We start from the raw sequence: 17,166 nt of genomic DNA on the forward strand, positions 1-17,166 counted from the left end.
TCAGAGCTGGGGGATCCATGGGGCGCAGGTGGTCTGCTCTGTCCACCCGCCTGGGGCCCCAGGCCTCCTCCGGCTTCCCTGAGCACGGCTCAGGCCATTGTTGCCTGTGATGGGGTCACAGTTCCAGCCCCCCGCCCCGATCTCCCGTCGGCCATCCGCCTGTCCCGACCCCTACCCCTCTGGCTGTGCCCCTCACTCACCCTGCTGGGCGCCCATCTCTCTTCCTCAGCCCCTGGGGCCCAGCAGTTCTGCTTCCTCCTCTCCACCCGGGCAGGTGGCCTGGGCATCAACCTGGCCACGGCGGACACGGTCATCATCTACGACTCAGACTGGAACCCGCACAACGACATCCAGGTGTGTGGCCCCGACACCAGAGCCCTCTCAGAGGGCCCCTCGCTGACCCTGGCTCTGTGGGCTTTCCCTCCCTCCCCCCACAGACTGTCTCAGGGCTTTACCTCTCCCTGGACCCGCCTCGTGGAGTCCCAGCCCCAAGAGGGACCTGGGAGGTGAGCCCCTCCAGCTCCTGCATTGTACAAAAGACGAAACAGCCCAGGGAGGGCAGGGGATGTGTCCAAGAACACGCAGCGATCTGTGTGACCATGACCCCTGGTCTGTCCCATCAGTCTTAGGGTCGAGGCCGTGGAGTGGGGTTAGGATGAGGGGGTCCTGGGACCCAGAGGGGGCCAGTTTGGGAGGAACAGGAAGATAGAGTTGAGGGGACAAGGCCTGTGGAGGTGGGGAGGGGAGGAGATGGAGGCGGGGGCAATGGGGCTGGTGAGGAAGGATGGGAGGGTTGGGGGGCGGGGGTTGTGGGAGTAGAGACACACTCTGCTGTCCATGGCCACCCCTCTCGGGGCAGGGCCGGGCACGCACACACTTTACCCTCTTGGGGCGCACACACAAACTCATGTCTCACGCACACGTGTGTGCACCCGTGCACCGTCTCCCACACAGATCTAATCACACCAGATCACGTCCCGCGGGCACCTAACGCGCAAATCCCCAGGCACGTCCTCACATCACAACCTGTCCTCACAGGGTGGCTGTGCCTCCCCAACAGGTGGGCTTACAGTCCCACTAGTGGTCACTCCCGGGGAGGTGCAGCCCCCATCTCGGCATGAGCGCCATCAGAGCCCCGTGTGGCGTCATTCCGTAAGCACACTGGCCACACTGCCGCTTGCACACCTGCAGTGGCACCCAGGCCCACAGGAGGCCACACAGGATGCGAGCACAGCTGCCCCGGTGCAGTCAGGCAGCTGGTTCCACATGGAGCGCGTTCGTGAGCCCGTGTGCGTGCCTCCCCCCACCCTCCGGTACCTGGCCCTGAGCCCCCAGCCCTCGTTGAGCCGTGGGTGCTAAGCTGCAGGTTGCCCCCAGGCCTTCAGCCGCGCCCACCGCATCGGGCAGAACAGGAAGGTGATGATCTACCGCTTCGTGACGCGGGCCTCGGTGGAGGAGCGCATCACGCAGGTGGCCAAGCGCAAGATGATGCTGACCCACCTGGTGGTGCGGCCCGGCCTGGGCTCCAAGTCCGGCTCCATGACCAAGCAGGAGCTGGACGACATCCTCAAGTTCGGCACAGAGGAGCTCTTCAAGGACGACGTGGAGGGTGGGTATCCTGGGTGCCAGGGCACAGGGGGTTGGTCCTGCTTGAGACACTCCCTTCCCAGGGCATCTGCAGTGTGCAGCCTTTCCCTCCTCTGCTCCCCCCTCCTGGCCAGGATGGGCAGGGCCAGGGTGGCATCTCTGGGTGCTGCCCCCCAGCTCTGCGGTCCCCCACCTCTGTCCTCCAGGCATGATGTCTCAGGGCCAGAGGCCCGTCACGCCCATCCCCGATGTCCAGTCCTCCAAAGGGGGAGCCCTGGCCGCCAGCGCGAAGAAAAAGCACGGCAGCACCCCGCCAGGTAGGGGCCAACCCAGCCCAGCCCCCGGACCACCTGTACCCCGGATGGCTGCTCCTGGAGAGGAAGGGGGCCCCCCAAACCCATTTTGTCAGGTTCCCCCGCCTGTGGACTGTAGCCGGGCGGGCAGTGGGCTGTTACATTGTCTGATCACCGTGCTCCTCTGCTGCAACCCCTGGAGGGGACTGGGAAGGGCCGCTGTCTGGAATCTGTCCTGGTGGGGGTCCCCCAACTCTGCACCCTGTCTGCCCCCAGGTGACAGCAAGGACGTGGAGGACAGCAGTGTGATCCACTATGATGATGCGGCCATCTCCAAGCTACTGGACCGCAACCAGGACGCCACGGACGACACGGAGCTGCAGAACATGAACGAATACCTGAGCTCCTTCAAGGTGGCGCAGTACGTGGTGCGCGAGGAGGACGGCGTGGTAAGCCCCGCCCCCCTCGGCCCCGCCCCTCCTCGGGCCCGCCCCCAGAGGTCACGCCCCTCCCTTCAGCGGCTCCACCCATTTGCGGCCGCGCCGCGCCCCTACCGCAGCTTCTCCGTCTACGCTCGGAAACCGATTATCCTGAAGGCCGGCTCCCTGGTCTCTCCTGAGTGGGCCCTCCACCCTCCACGCGGACCCTGGGTGCTAATTATTCTTCCACGTGCCAGTTTTCCTTTTGAAACTGGGGGCCTCCTGAGGACAAGGGTGGGGCTTATTCTGTTCTATACCCCAGTGCCTGGCACAAGGCCAGGGAGTGCTTGGGAAGTGAATGAATGAATGAATTACCGCAGCAGGAGCAGGAAGAGGAAGAACACATGGGGCTGGGGCTGATCAGGGAAGGCTTCCTGGAGTAGGCAGGCTTTCCAGTTCCTCCTTGAGCCCCTAAAGGGTGAGATGTGGTAGAGGCAGCGAGGCCTCCTAGGGGCGGAGATGCGCGCTGGCCCCGCCCTCAGGGAGTTCACGGCACCTGCGTCCCCAGGAGGAGGTGGAGCGGGAGATCATCAAGCAGGAGGAGAACGTGGACCCCGACTACTGGGAGAAACTGCTTCGGCACCACTACGAGCAGCAGCAGGAGGACCTGGCCCGCAACCTGGGCAAAGGCAAGCGCGTCCGCAAGCAGGTCAACTACAACGACGCCTCCCAGGAGGACCAGGGTGCGTGCCCGGTGGGCGGGGTCGTGCCGGAGGGGAGGGCATCCCTGTGGCGGGAAGCCCTGGTGGTGGGGGTTAGGGGCCGTGTGGAGCGGCCTGAGTCGGGAGGTGGTGGGGAGAGCTTCTCGGAGAAAGGGGGCTCCGGGGCAGGTGTGGGGTGTGGGGTGTTTGGGGGAACAAGATGGGTAGTGGTTCAGTGACCTCACGGCTAGTGGTGTGACTTTAGGCAAGCCTCAGTTCCTCCGTCTGTAAAATAGGGACGACGGTGGTATGAGGCCTTAGGATATAGTGCAGGGTTCCTGGGATGCTACGGGAGCTCACAGGAAGTACGCGAGGGCTGGTTTCGTCGTCACTGTTCTCGGGCTGGGGTGTAGGGGTTTGGTGTGGCCCTGGGTGTGGGGGGCTTGGGTGGGCTTCTGCTGGCACGGCTCACCCTGCACCCCTCTGCCTGACCCCCCCCCCCCAGAGTGGCAGGACGAGCTCTCAGACAACCAGTCCGAATACTCCATTGGATCCGAGGATGAGGACGAGGACTTTGAAGAAAGGCCGGAAGGGCAGAGTGAGTCTCAGCGCTGGGCTGGGGCCCGGGCGGCATGTCGGGGAGCTGGTGGTCAGTGTGGGGCGCCCCGGGGCATCAGGACAAGCGTCCGTCCTCCGGAGTGGGTCCTCAGGGGCCTGCTGTCCTGGGGCGAGCTGCTGGGTGGGCTGGGTCAGGACCCCGGGCCCGGCTGAGGGGTCATGGCGGGCTGCTCCCCCAGGTGGACGGCGACAATCCAGGAGGCAGCTGAAGAGCGACAGAGACAAGCCCCTGCCCCCGCTTCTCGCCCGGGTTGGCGGCAACATTGAGGTGGGGCCTGCGTGCACCCCTCACTCGCCCAGCTCCCCTTCCCCGGATTCCTCTCATCCCCCTTCAGAGCAAAGAGCTCCCCGCTGCTGCCACTCCCGGGGCGCGGAGGAGGGGCGGGAGGGCTGGGGGTCCCGCTGGGTCAGTGCCAAGTAGAGGTGGGCCTGGGCCGTGCCCCTCTGGGTCCTGCCCCCGCCGGAGGCCCCTGCTCCTCTGTGCTTCTCCCTTCCCTGTGCTTTTCTCCCTCGTCTCTGAATTCCCCGCTCCCTCACCCTGATCTCCACCGGCCCAGGTGCTGGGCTTCAACGCCCGCCAGCGGAAGGCCTTTTTGAACGCCATCATGCGCTGGGGCATGCCCCCCCAGGACGCCTTCAACTCCCACTGGCTGGTGCGGGACCTTCGCGGGAAGAGTGAGAAGGAGTTTAGGTAAAGGGGCTGAGGTGGTGGCCCAGGGTGCGGCCGCCCACCCTGGAGTGGCAGGCTCCGGCTAGGTGAGCCAGCACGATGGGTGGCGTTTCCGCCAGGTTAAGGGTATCTGGAGAGCTCACTGCTGTCTGATGTTGGCGTGCCTGGGGCCCAGGCCTGGGCAGGGCTTATTTGCAGAGAACGCTGACCAGTCCCCTCTGCCAGAGCAGCTGGTGTTAGCGGCAGCGCGAAGGATCTGGGTTATCCGGGGCGAGGGCTGTCCCAGGAGGGTCCCCTGCCCGGGGGCCCTCTTCTGTCCTTCCCTGGGGCCTGATCCAGCCAGGCCTGGTTGGGAGGCAGGCGACGGGTGATGATTCCAGCCAGGAGGTCCCCCGGGGGTCCTGCCAGCCCTCTCAGAGGGTCCTGCCGGCCCCCCACTCCCTGAGCCCCAGTCCCCCCCACCCCAGAGCCTATGTGTCCCTCTTCATGCGGCACCTGTGTGAGCCGGGGGCTGACGGCGCGGAGACCTTCGCAGACGGCGTGCCCCGCGAGGGCCTCTCCAGGCAGCACGTGCTCACGCGCATCGGGGTCATGTCACTAGTTAGGAAGAAGGTGGGTGAGTAGCCTTTGCTGGGCTTTTTCTGGTGGCCGACCACGGCCCAGGTGTGCCCCTGGGGGGTCAGCGGGCAGAGGGCAAGTGCCTGGCTGTCCAGGGTCTGAGTCAGGCTAGAGGCATGGACCCACGATGCCTCTCTGGGTGGGGAAGTCGGAGCGGGTGGGGACTGGAGGCCGGGTTGGCAGGTGGGGACGGGCTGGGGGTAGGGGCTGGCAGGGGGTTTTGCAGTCAGAAGGGCATGTGGCTTGGCCAGCCTCGGGTGGAGGCGGCACCTCTGCCTCACCCCAAGCCTGGCATGCCCCCAGTCCCACGGGCCACCCTGAGGCCCTCAGTTCTGAGCTGCGACCACCTCCCTCCCTGCTTCCCTCCTATCTGCCCCAGGTTCAGGAGTTTGAGCACGTCAATGGGAAGTACAGCACCCCGGATTTGATCCCTGAGGGGCCCGAGGGCAAGAAGCCAGGCGAGGTCATCTCCTCGGATCCCAACACACCAGTGCCCGCCAGCCCTGCCCACCTTCTGCCTGCCCCGCTGGGCCTGCCAGGTCTGGGCTCTGTCGAGCAGGGGAGGGCACCTGGGTCACGGGAGGTGGCGAGACCCCACGTCCTCCCCACATCCCACAAGGGCTGGCCTGCCTCCCCGCCCAAAGCTTCTGGTTGCAGAAGTGTCACTCCCCTGAGAGATTTTCTTTTTAATGACAGCTTTGAGATGTAGTTCACACACCACCATGTTCCATCTTTATTTAAAACTGTATTATCTGGTCGTTTCTGGTAGATTCATACGCTTGTGCAACCATTGCCTCTAATTCCAGAATGTTTTCATCACCCCAAAGAGAAACACAAAGTCATTAGCAGTGACTCCACATTCCTTCTCCCCCTATCTTCCTCGGCAACCACTAATCTACTTTCCGTCTCTATGGGTTTGCCTGTTCTGGACATTTCACGTAAATGAGATTATACACTGTGTGGCCTTTTGTGCCCAGCTTCTTTCACTAGCGTAATATTTTCCAAGTTCATCCATGTTGTCGGGTATCAGCACTTCATTCCTTTCTGTGGCCGAATACTGTTCCATTGTTTGGAATCCACCGCATTTTGTGTATCCACTCATCAGCGGATGGATTTTGGGTTGTTTCTACCTTTTGGCTATTGTGGCTAATACTGTGAGTAACATTGCTTTGAACTTTTGTGTTCAACTGAAAACAAGTGTCTTCGTTCCTCTTGGGCGTATAGCTAGCAATGGAATCACCGGGTCACGTGGTGTAACATTTTGAGGAACTGCCAAGCTTTTCCACAGTGATCACACCATTTTCCATTCCCACCAGCCACGTGTGAGGTTCCAGTTTCTCTACATCCTCACCAGCACTTATCTGACTTTTTGCTTACAGCCATCCTAGTGGGTGTGAAGGGGCGTTTCGTTGTGGGTTTTTTTTTAATATATAAATTATTTATTTATTTTTGGCTGCTTTGGGTCTTCGTTGCTGCGCGCGGGCTTTCTCTAGTTGTGAAGAGAGGGGGCTACTGTTTGTTGCGGTGCGCGGGCTTCCCATTGCGGTGGCTTCTCTTGTTGCAGAGCACGGGCTCTAGATGCACAGGCTTCAGTAGTTGTGGCACGTGGGCTCAGTAGTTGTGGCGCACGGGCTTAGTGGCTCCGTGGCATGTGGGATCTTCCCGGACCAGGGCTCGAACCCGTGTCCCCTGCATTGGCAGGCGGATTCTTAACCACTGCGCCACCAGGGAAACCCCTCGTTGTGGTTTTGATTTGCATTCCTCTTTTGATTTGCATCTTTGATGGCTGAAGATGTTGAGAAACTTTTCATGTGCTTCTGGGCCATTTGTGCGTCTTCTTTGGAGAAATGTCATTTCAGATCCTTTGTCCTTCTTTAATGGGTTATTTGCCTTTTTGGTGATTCGTGTGTTTATCTGGGCAAAGCATCTTCTTCCCTCAGTCAGACCCCTCAGGCCGGGGGCGTCCTGCCTATCCCAGGTGAGGCCCCGAGAGGCTCAGTGCCTCTGAGGACATCCTGCTTCAGGGCACAAGTGCCCTCTAGTTTACAAAACGTGCCTAGTTTACTTCCTGGCCCAGTGTGCCTGTGGGCAAGTCCCTTACCCTGCGAGGTAGTGACCACCTCCCAGGGCTACTCAGAGCACGTGGGTCACTGGCCCTTTGCAGGATCAAAAACTGACTCAGCGTGGGGGAGGCACGTGGCCAGTCAAGCAGCCTGAAGGCCGGGACCACACCCAGCCGTCCTGGCTCCTAGTCTGGGCCGCCACCTACCTCGCTTCCCGGCTTCCAGATGGGAGGCACCCCCCCGCCCCCACCCTTCGCATGTAGCTCCGTCCTGTCGGCCCCTGGCTTTGGCCTCACTGGGTCCAGGGTCCTCCAAGGCTCCTCACGTTGCAGACCTGGCCTGGGTGCTCTCGCTGACCAGGTTCACCTGTCCTTCTGCAGGTGCCGGGCCCAGGGTCCTCTCTGATGCCCCATTTTCTGCCCTTCTCCCCCTCCCCGCCCCAGCTCACCTGTCTCACCCCGTCTCCCTTGATCTTTTAGACAAAATGGAAGCCCAGCTGGGCTACTTGGAAGAGAAGGAGCTGGGGGTGCAGAAGCCAAAGAAGCCCCCAGAAATCCAGGTATGGAAGATGCGGGTGTCTGGGCCCCTGTGGGATGGGGGTGGCTCTGGGGACCTTCTCAGGCCTTGCTCAGGCAGCTGTCACTCGGGCCCCCTGGTTCCAAGTTCGAGCCTCTGTGTCTGGGGAGCGGGTTGGGAGCACGCAGTGGGAGCCGGGAGAGTGCATTCCGAGCCCAGCACGCCTTCCCTGCCTCCACTCCTGTTGAGGCTCCAGGCCCCGCAGCTCCCGAGTCTGTCCTCCCTAGGCCCTGCCAACTGCCCTGGACAGAGCGGAGGGTGAGGACAAGCACGAGAGCTCGGATGGCAAGGAGAGGGCCCGAGAGGATCGACCGGAGGAGATGGAGAAGGCCCAGCCCTCCCCAGAGCAGCTGCCAAAAGGTGCGGGCTTCCACCCTGATGCAGTGTCAGGCCTGGGTTAGAGAAGGGCAGCCAGGCCGCGCTCTACCCTGTCTCTCCCTGGCCGGGTGGCAGACTATGCATCGCTCTGTCCTAGCACCATAGGTCCCAGGGTGAGGGGAGAGCCAGGGGCTCAGTTCTCTACACGTGGGCTTTAACTTTTCCTGTTGTACAGTTTGGGGGTTATTGGGCTACATCTTTTTTTTTTTTTTTTTTTAATTTTATTTATTTAATTTTGGCTGCATTGAGTCTTTGTTGCTGCGTGCGGGCTTTCTCTAGTTGCGAAGAGCGGGGGCTGCTCTTCGTTGCAGTGCGTGGGCTTCTCATTGCGGTGGCTTCTCTTGTTGCGGAGCGTGGGCTCTAGGGTGCGCGGGCTTCAGTAGTTGTGGCTCGCAGGCTCTAGAGTGCAGACTCAGTAGTTGTGGTGCACGGGCTTTGTTGCTCGGCGGCATGTGGGATCTTCCCAGACCGGGACTCGAACCCATGTCCCCTGCATTGGCAGGCGGATTCTTAACCACTGCGCCACCAGGGAAACCCGGGCTACATCTTTTTATTAGTTATTTCTGAATCAGTGGCCTCGTGGTCTGAACACATGAGTCTGTATAATATTGTTTTTATATGATACTGTTGAAACCTGCTTTCCGGTTTAATGTGGCAAGATCTTGTAAATGCTTATGTGTGCTTGAAAAGAATGTTTGTCCTTTCATTGCTGGGTGTAAGGTTCTAAATATATGCATTAGATCATTATGTTGTTCAGATTTTTTTATATCCTTATTTTTGGTTTGCTTTGATCAGTCACGTCTGAGAGACTTGTGTTAAAATTTCTCACTGTGAGTGTGGGTTATTCTCTGTTCTCGTAAGGCCAGATTTTGTTTCGTATAGTTTGGGATTGGGTTGTCAGGTGCATATTGGTTCAGATTTTTTATAATTTTCTGGTGAAGTGTTTCTGTTTATTATGTAATAACCTTCTTATCCCTCCTGATCCTTTTTGCTTTAAGGTTCATTTAGGCTGATTTGGATTGAGCTTATTTTTGTTTAGTATACACTTGGTGTATTCTTATTTTTTTCTTTCTTTTTGGCCATGCTGTGCAGCATGCGGGATCTTAGTTCCCTGACCAGGGATTGAACCTGGGCCCCCTGCAGTGGAAGCGCAGAGTCCTAACCACTGAACCACCAGGGAATTCCCATCCTTGGTGTATTTTTTTCTATCCTTTTACTTATAAGTATAAATAAAAACTTTATTGTGATATAATTCACATTCCATACAGCTCACCCGCTTAAAGTATATCATTCAGTAGTTTTTATGTATTCACAGTGTTGTAGAGTCACCAGCACAATTAATTGTAGAACATTTTCATCATTCCAGAAAGAAACCCTATGCCCGTTAGCCCATTTTCTCCTCCCCACAGCCTGTGGCAATCACTAATTTACTTTCTGTCTCTTTGGATTTGCCTGCTCTGGACATTTCATATAAATGGAATCATAAAGTATATGCCTTTTTATGTGTGACCAACTTCACTAAGCACAGTGTTTTCAAGGTTCATCAGTTTTGTACCATGTATTGGAACTTTGTTCCTTTTTGCTGAATAACATTCTACACTGTGGATAGACCATATTTTCTTTTCCCATTCATTAGTTGATGGACTAACCCAACATCAGTTGGGCTATTTTGCCTTTTGGCTATTATGAATAATGCTGCTCTGAACATTTGTATATAGGTATTTGTGTGGACATAGATTTCAGTTCTCTTGGGTATATACATAGGAGTGGAATTGTTGGATTGTATGGTAACTCTAATATTTTGAGGAACTGCCAGATTGTTTGCTACAGTGGCTGCACCACTTTACATTCCCACCAGCAGTGTATAGTTTTCCAATTTCTCCACATCCTGGCCAACGCTTGTTATTATCTCTCTTTTTGATTATGGCCATCCTAGTGGGTGAAGAGTCATAGCTCAAGTGGTTTTGATTTGTATTTCCCTTCTGTGTAAAGATGTTGAGTATCTTTTCAAGTGTTATTGGCCATTTGTACATTTTTGCTGGAGAAATGTGTTTTCAGATCCTTTTGTCCATTTTTTTTTTTTTTTTTTTTTTTTTTGCGGTACGCGGGCCTCTCACTGTTGTGGCCTCTCCTGTTGTGGAGCACATGCTCCGGACGCGCAGGTTCAGTGGCCATGGCTCACGGGCCTAGCCGCTCTGCGGCATGTGGGATCCTCCCGGACCGGGGCACGAACCCGTGTCCCCTGCATCGGCAGGCGGACTCCCAACCACTGCGCCACCAGGGAAGCCCCCTTTTGTCCATTTTTTAATTGGGATATTTGTCTTTTTATTATTGAGTTATGAGTTCTTTATAACACATGTTCCACATCAGATATGGTGATTTGCTAGTATTTTCTTCCATTTCTTAATTTTTAATCTATCTGTATAATTAAGTTTTAGGTATATCTTTTGTAAACAGTATATGGTGGGATTTGATGTTTTAAATCTAATCATAGAATCTCTACCTTTTAGCTGGCAAATTTAATCTCGTTACATTTATTGTAATAGCTAGGTATTTGCATGAATATCTACTATTATTTTGTGCTTTATATCACCCTTGCCTTTTCTTCTTTTTTTCTCCTGACATCTCTTGGATTGATCACATTTTCTTTCTATTTTCCCCTTTTCCCGTCAACTTATTTGGAAGGTTTACAGTCAATTCTATCTTGTACTCTTAAATTTTTAACATGTCACCTCCTGAATGCTATAAGGACTGTAGGCAACTTTAGCTCTGAGGTACTCCCTTTTCATCTTCCATGTGCTGTTGCTTCTTTCTAAAAGTTTAGTGTTTGCTTGTTTGTTCATTGTTGCTTTGTTCAGTGTCCTCCTTCCCCAAATACACCTTTCAATGGTGCTTTCAGCAAATTTCTGTGGATGGCAAATTCTCTCATTATGTGTTATTTTTCCTTTACACCTTATTGTATTTTTCTTGAATAATAGCAGAATTCGAGGTGGGATAGGGGTTTTCCCTCAGCACTTGAAGATGTTATTTCTTTTGTATTCTGGCTTCTATTGTGCTGAGAAGGCTGCTCTCAGGGTAATTGCTGCTCCTTTGTAGGAAAGCTGCCTTTTCTATCTTTCCTAACACGGAAAGACCATTTGTAAGATACTCCGTCTTTGGTCATGTGCAATTTCACAACAATGAAATTTTTATTTATCCTGCTTATGACTGACTGTGATTCTTTCTTTCTTTTTTTTTTTTTTTTTTTTAACTGACTGTGATTCTTAAAGCTGAGTGTTGTGTCTTCTGTCGGTTATCAGCAGATTCTCAGTCACTCCTTCGCTGAATGTTATCTTTCCTCCCATTATGTTTATTTTCTCCTGGCATTGCTCTTACTCATCAATTCATTCATTCACCCAACCAATACATACTGAAGGCCTGCTGTGTGTTGGGGGCTGTCCTAGGCTCTGGGGACACAGACAGTGAACCAAAGCCAAAGCCTTCACATGGAATTTGTATTCTACTGGGGGACCTAGGTGGTCAGCAATAAGCACAAGTAGGTCTTGTTCAATAACAGACTCCAAATGCAATGAAGAAAAGAAAGCAGGTACAAGGTTTGTGAAAGAGGGAGGTGGACGTGTCTTTCACGTCTTTTACTTTTTTGTTTCCTGTTTCTCTGCAAGGCTTTTTGAGTCATCCTCAGATCTAGCTTCAGTTCCTACTTTCTTTTGTAGAGCTATTCATTTGTATTATTTTCTATGGTTGCAAAATGATTACAAATGATTACAAATGATTATGGTTGCAAAATGATTACAAAATGATTACAAATTTAGCAGCATGAAGCAACACCCGTGTATTGGCTCACAGTTGCCTGGGTCAGAAGTGTGGGGTGGTGTGGCGGGGTTCCCTGCCAAGGGGCTTGCAAGACTGAGGTCAAGGCATTGGCTGAGCCGAGTTCTCATCTGAAGGCTTGGGGGGAAATCTGCTTCCAAGCTCATTCTTGCTGTTGGCCGACTTCAGCTCCTTGGGGTTGGAGGACTGAGGCCTCCTTTGCTGGCTCTCAGCTGGTGGGCCATTCTTAGCACCTAGAAGCTGCCCACGTTGCTTGCCACGGGGCTTACTCCATCTTCAAGCCAGCAACGGTGCACCAGTCCCCCTCAGGCTTCAGATCTCTGACATCCTTTTCTGTGACCATTCAGAGAAAACTCTGCTTTTAAAGGGCTGGTGTGATGAGGTCAGGCCCACCTGGATAATCTCCCTCTTTTAAGATCACCTGTGCCTCATCGCATGACCTTCTCAGGGGAGTAGAATCCATCACATTCACAGTCCTGACGACTATGTACAAGGCTTGTTCTCCAGGGCCAGGAAGTCATGAGGACGTCTTAGAAATCTGTAAGGAGATGTCTAAAACGTTAGTGATTATGTATTTCATTTCTAGAAGTTTTATCTGGCTTTTTCTACTTCCTTTTTTTTTTTTTTTTTTTTGATTTGTGTTTTCTTATGGATTCTCTTCCTTTTTTATCTGTCTGGCTGTGGGTATCGTTTTCTGAGTTTCATTTGGGTGCATCTTCATCAGAGATGGTTTTATCCATGAGAACCCATGTCATTCCTGGGTAGCAGGAAATGTCTCCCGTTCTATTTCCATGAAGCCCCGGGCCCAGTGGTCTCACTAGTGACCTGGCTGGTCTGGGACCCGTCTTTACGGCACAATTCAGATTCCACAGCCTGCATGCCTTGGTGTTGGGTTTGGACCCGCACTGGGGGCTTTCTGCCCCCTGGATTCCATGTGGGAGCCAGACTTCCTCACCTTGGCCATGAGCTGGCGGATGGAACTTTCCCTCTTTTGCAGAGAGCACAGCAGTCGGAGGGTGTTGGTTCACTGGTTTAATTCCAGTTCTCTCATCTCTGGGGCTTGCGGCCTCATCCTTCCTGTCTGGTGTTGAGACACAGCTGGAGCCCCCCAGGCCTCTTCCTGGTGTCCAGTCACCCTCTCTGCCCAGGCCCCCAGCGTATGCTTCTCGCGCTTTGAGTTTCCGTTCACTTATGGCACCTGGCAATTTTCTTTTCTTCTTGTGAGCGCACCCGTGTGTTTTTTTAATGTGATAGATATTGCCTGACATTTCTGGGTGTCTGTAAGAGGGGTTTTGTGTTAACAAAGGCCTGACATGTTGCCAGAACTTTGAGTCCTCTGGTTATCATTGTGGTAGGGAGGGTTCGGGGACTGTGCCTTGAGAAGTTTGGGGGGAGGGTGCTGCTGGGATGGGTGGGTGGGGTGAGGCCCTGCCCCCACCCTGCCTCCCAGAGAGCCCTCCCTGGCGGCACCTGCTGGACTTACGTGTGAGATGATGGAGAGGATTCCGTGCATGGCTGAAGCAGTGTTGGGAAGCCACCAGCCCGGAGTCTCCTCTGCCCTCCCGGACCCCTACCCACCCTGTGAACACACTTTGTCTTGCAGAAGAAGTGCTTGCTGAGAAGGAGAAGATTCTGGACAAGTTGGAGCTGAGCTTGACTCACAGCAGAGGCGATGGCAGTGATTTCAGGCCAGGTTTGGGGCTCTTGCATGTGCTCTGTCCTGTGTCCCTTGGTCCCCGTGGCCCCAGGCCCTGATCAGAGCTGCTGGGTGGGAGCCTGGACTCACCAGCCCCTCAGGGGACAGACCCTCCACCTCCTCTCTCCTGACCCCTCCTGTGGCCCCGGCCACCGCCAGGAGGAAGGAGAGCTGATTATAGAGTTTGGCCTAGAGCATTTGGGGTTCAGCTGGCAGCCTGTATCCTTCTAAGTGCTGGAATGTTCTGGAACAGTCGTCCCCAGATCAGAGCCCCAAGGCGGCACTGCCCTCCTTCAACACAAGCTGCATTTTCACAGTCCCCCGCATCCCCCCACCCCATCCCCAGGTGGTCCTGACTTGGTGGAGGGACACTCAGGCTTGGAGCAGCCCTCCCTGCTCAGGATGGAGAGAGGGGGCTGCTGGCTTGTCTGTTTCAAATCCCTTTGGGCAGTGAGCCCCTTCCGGGTGGGGAGATGTGATTCCCGCTTGCCTTTGGGTCCCCAGTGCTTGGGGGAAAGAGGCCCCTGGGCAGTGCCTTTGGGATGGATATATGAAGGTGGGTCTGTCCTCCCACAGATGACACCAAAGCCGAGGAGAAGGAGCCCATTGAAACACAGCAAAATGGTGACAAAGAGGAAGATGAGGAGGGGAAGAGGGAGGACAAGATCGGGAAGTTCAAGTTCATGTTCAACATTGCAGACGGGGGCTTCACAGGTACTGGGGTGGGGCCGTGGGCAGAGAGCTGTGCCCGTTTGTGTCGCAGGCTTCCTGATGGTGGGTCCCAGGAGTCTGGGCAGATGGCTATATTATACTAAAGTGTGAATGGTTGACAGAAATCCGCAGTATAACCTTTCTTAGTAACACTGGAACACTGAACCTCTCGGGGTGGGGAGATGCTAGAGGCTTTCCTAGGCCCACCTCTGTGGGGGCTGGGGGGCACCTCATTCTGCTTCCCTTGGCTGGCTTCCCAGAGCTACACACACTGTGGCAGAACGAGGAACGTGCTGCTGTGTCCTCGGGGAAAATCTACGACATCTGGCACCGGCGCCATGACTACTGGCTGCTGGCGGGCATCGTGACGTATCCTTGGCCAAGCCGGGCTGGGCAGGACTGTGGTCTGTTCATCTGTGGACCTCAAGGAGGCGTGTGGGGCTTGTGGGGTGAGGAGTCAGGGGCTGGTGCTCCTAACCAGGTGCCAGGGACCGTGATCATAACGGTAGCTTGTCCCTTTATACTCAATACTCCATCCTCACAGCAGCCTTCCCAAAGGGTCACTACTACGATCCCCGTTACACAGAGGAGGAAACGGGTGCTCAGAGAGGACAAGTGACTTGCTCAGGGACACACAGCCCTTCCATCTGACTCCACAACCAATGCTCCTAATTCCTACCTGATACAGACCTCACCTCCTCCCACTGATGACACCTGAAGGGTGCTTCACCATTTAGGAAGGCTTTCATTCATTCGTTCATTCTTCAATTCCATCTTTACTGATCACCTGTCATGTGCCAGGCACGGAGGTTGCAGCCATGAACAAAACAGCCCCAAATCTCTGTCTACCCGGAGCTCACATCCTACTGGGGGTAGATGGCGAACAGCATAAGTTAGCAAAGTGAGGTTCAAGGAACATGATAAAGGGAGGATGGGCAAAGGGAGCTTTGTGGGTGGGGGTTGCCTGTAATGTGGGAAGGTCAGAGAAGGCGACATTGAGTACAGACCTCCCAGAGACAAGGAGAGGGCCACACAGCTACCCGGGGGGAGCCACCCAGCAAAGCCGGCCTTCGTGACGGCCTGGAGTGGGACTGGTTATTGTAACGAGAGGTGGAAAGCTGTAGATCAGGGGTCGGCAGACCTTTCCTGGGAGGGGCCGGGGAGTGGATATTTCAGGCTTTGCAGAGGACTCCTCCAGTCTGCCATGGTAGCAGAAGTAGCCACAGTATGTTAACCAACAAGTGTGGCCGTGTTCCAATAAAACTTTATTTACAAAAACAGGCCGTGGGCCGGATCTGGCCTGTGGACCCAGTGGAGGTTAAGATGCTTGCAGCCAGCCTGCCTGGGTTTGAATCCTGACTCTGCCCCTCACTGACTGTGGGACTTTGGGCAAGAAAACTGCGTTGTGTTTCTTTGTTCCCTCTGAAGGCTCTAGCGGAGGCCCCTTCCTTGTCTGTCCCCAGCTCCTGGTGGCGGCTGTCAGTCCTTGGCATCCCTTGGCTTACAGCTGCACCATTCCAGTCTCTGCCTCTGTTGTCACTCACATGGCCTTCTTACCTGGGTGTCCTGTGTCCAAATTTCCTCCTCTTACAAGGACACTAGTCATTGGATTAGTGCCCACTCTCTCCCGGGATGACCCCTTCTTCATCTGACTACACCTGGAAATGCCCTATTTCCAAATAGGGTCACAGCCACAGGTGCTGGGGGTCAGGACTCGGATGTTTCCATCCTCTGGGTTTTGGGGATGAAGGAGTTTATCTGATAAAGCCTCGGTGCCACGTTTGGCCTCCTGGGGGCCCCTGTCAGTGGCCACTGATTGTCAAGTCACCCTTGTCCACATGCTCATCTTGCAGCCAAGGTTAATGACTATTTGGAGAGCACAAAGCCGGGGCGCCAAACCCCAGGCTGGTCTCCCGCCCCCCACCCCGTGGCCAGGTTTGCCCTTAACGGTGCCCCACCCAGGCACGGCTATGCCCGTTGGCAGGACATCCAGAACGACCCGAGATACATGATCCTCAACGAGCCCTTCAAGTCCGAGATCCACAAGGGCAACTACCTGGAGATGAAGAACAAGTTCCTGGCCCGCAGGTTCAAGGTCAGTCCTTGGCAGGGCCAGAGGCTGGGGGCGGGGTGCTGCCAGAGGGCAGGTTACAGGAAGGTCTGGGGCAAAGAAATGAGCGAGCAGCAGCCCCCCACCCTGTATATCCGGATGCGGGCCAGACTGTCCAGGAAAGGGAGTCATTTAGTCCATCAACAAACAGGTGCTGGGTCCTTGCTCTGGGCCAGGCCCCACTGGGCGAGTGTCCCTGCCCTGGGTGATGGGTGCAGAGAACTCAGCTTGGGGCAGGCTCTAAGGGGTGGCCCAGAGGGTGGACAGCCGGTGAGGGGGTGTGTCCTTCTTCCCTGCTTTCCGCCAGAGCCTTGGCCTGCGGGGGTGGGTGCTGGCGGAGGGGGGGCCAGGCCAGGGCTCAGTCCCTCCCCTCCCCCCACCCCCTCAGCTGCTGGAGCAGGCGCTGGTCATCGAGGAGCAACTCCGGAGGGCCGCGTACCTCAACATGACCCAGGACCCCAACCACCCCGCCATGGCCCTCAATGCCCGCCTGGCCGAGGTGGAGTGCCTTGCCGAGAGCCACCAGCACCTGTCCAAGGAGTCCCTCGCCGGGAACAAGCCTGCCAATGCCGTCCTGCACAAGGGTGAGCGAGGCCGCTCCCTGGAGGGGGGCCCACCTACCTTGCTCCTGCCCAGCGGCTCCTGCCCCCTAGGTGGGGGCGTGGGGCTGGGGACAGGACATCAGATGGGACAGGCTGTCATCCAGCCTCTGCTCTTACCTGTGGGGAAAGCGAGGCCCTTGCTTTTCTAGCCTTTTTCGGAAGGTCAGCGCCGTGCAGGCCCTGGGCGGGGGGGTAGGTGACGTAGAAGACTATTCAGTTGTATAAGCTCGTTTATCGAGCCTTGACAATATGGCTTATTTATTTATTTATCTATTTATTTTAGTGGAAGAGGA

General features: G+C 55.5%; 1 protein-coding gene and 1 non-coding gene across 2 annotated transcripts in view; one reads left to right on the plus strand and one right to left on the minus strand.

Annotated features, from left to right (window-relative positions):
- CHD5 (chromodomain helicase DNA binding protein 5) overlaps positions 1-17,166 on the plus strand; it is a 57,908-nt gene that overhangs the window by 34,944 nt on the left and 5,798 nt on the right. Inside the window, exons 21-37 of the mRNA XM_089916990.1 lie at positions 230-354; positions 1,378-1,609; positions 1,794-1,904; positions 2,157-2,435; positions 2,842-3,042; positions 3,506-3,598; positions 3,798-3,886; positions 4,176-4,309; positions 4,756-4,900; positions 5,286-5,445; positions 7,449-7,528; positions 7,773-7,905; positions 13,358-13,447; positions 14,027-14,164; positions 14,422-14,530; positions 16,124-16,256; positions 16,660-16,855. Of these exons, the coding sequence (XP_089773116.1) occupies positions 230-354; positions 1,378-1,609; positions 1,794-1,904; positions 2,157-2,435; positions 2,842-3,042; positions 3,506-3,598; positions 3,798-3,886; positions 4,176-4,309; positions 4,756-4,900; positions 5,286-5,445; positions 7,449-7,528; positions 7,773-7,905; positions 13,358-13,447; positions 14,027-14,164; positions 14,422-14,530; positions 16,124-16,256; positions 16,660-16,855 (2,448 nt within the window). The remainder of the gene's footprint in view (positions 1-229; positions 355-1,377; positions 1,610-1,793; positions 1,905-2,156; positions 2,436-2,841; positions 3,043-3,505; positions 3,599-3,797; positions 3,887-4,175; positions 4,310-4,755; positions 4,901-5,285; positions 5,446-7,448; positions 7,529-7,772; positions 7,906-13,357; positions 13,448-14,026; positions 14,165-14,421; positions 14,531-16,123; positions 16,257-16,659; positions 16,856-17,166) is intronic.
- On the minus strand, positions 9,031-9,103 carry TRNAG-UCC (transfer RNA glycine (anticodon UCC)). Its single transcript has one exon. It is a non-coding gene; the product is annotated as a tRNA-Gly (tRNA).

The sequence above is a fragment of the Delphinapterus leucas genome, chromosome 1, assembly GCF_059928025.1.
Source record: "Delphinapterus leucas isolate spDelLeu-1000000601 "Yukka" chromosome 1, BTC_Dleu_Yukka2, whole genome shotgun sequence".
NCBI lineage: Eukaryota > Metazoa > Chordata > Mammalia > Artiodactyla > Monodontidae > Delphinapterus > Delphinapterus leucas.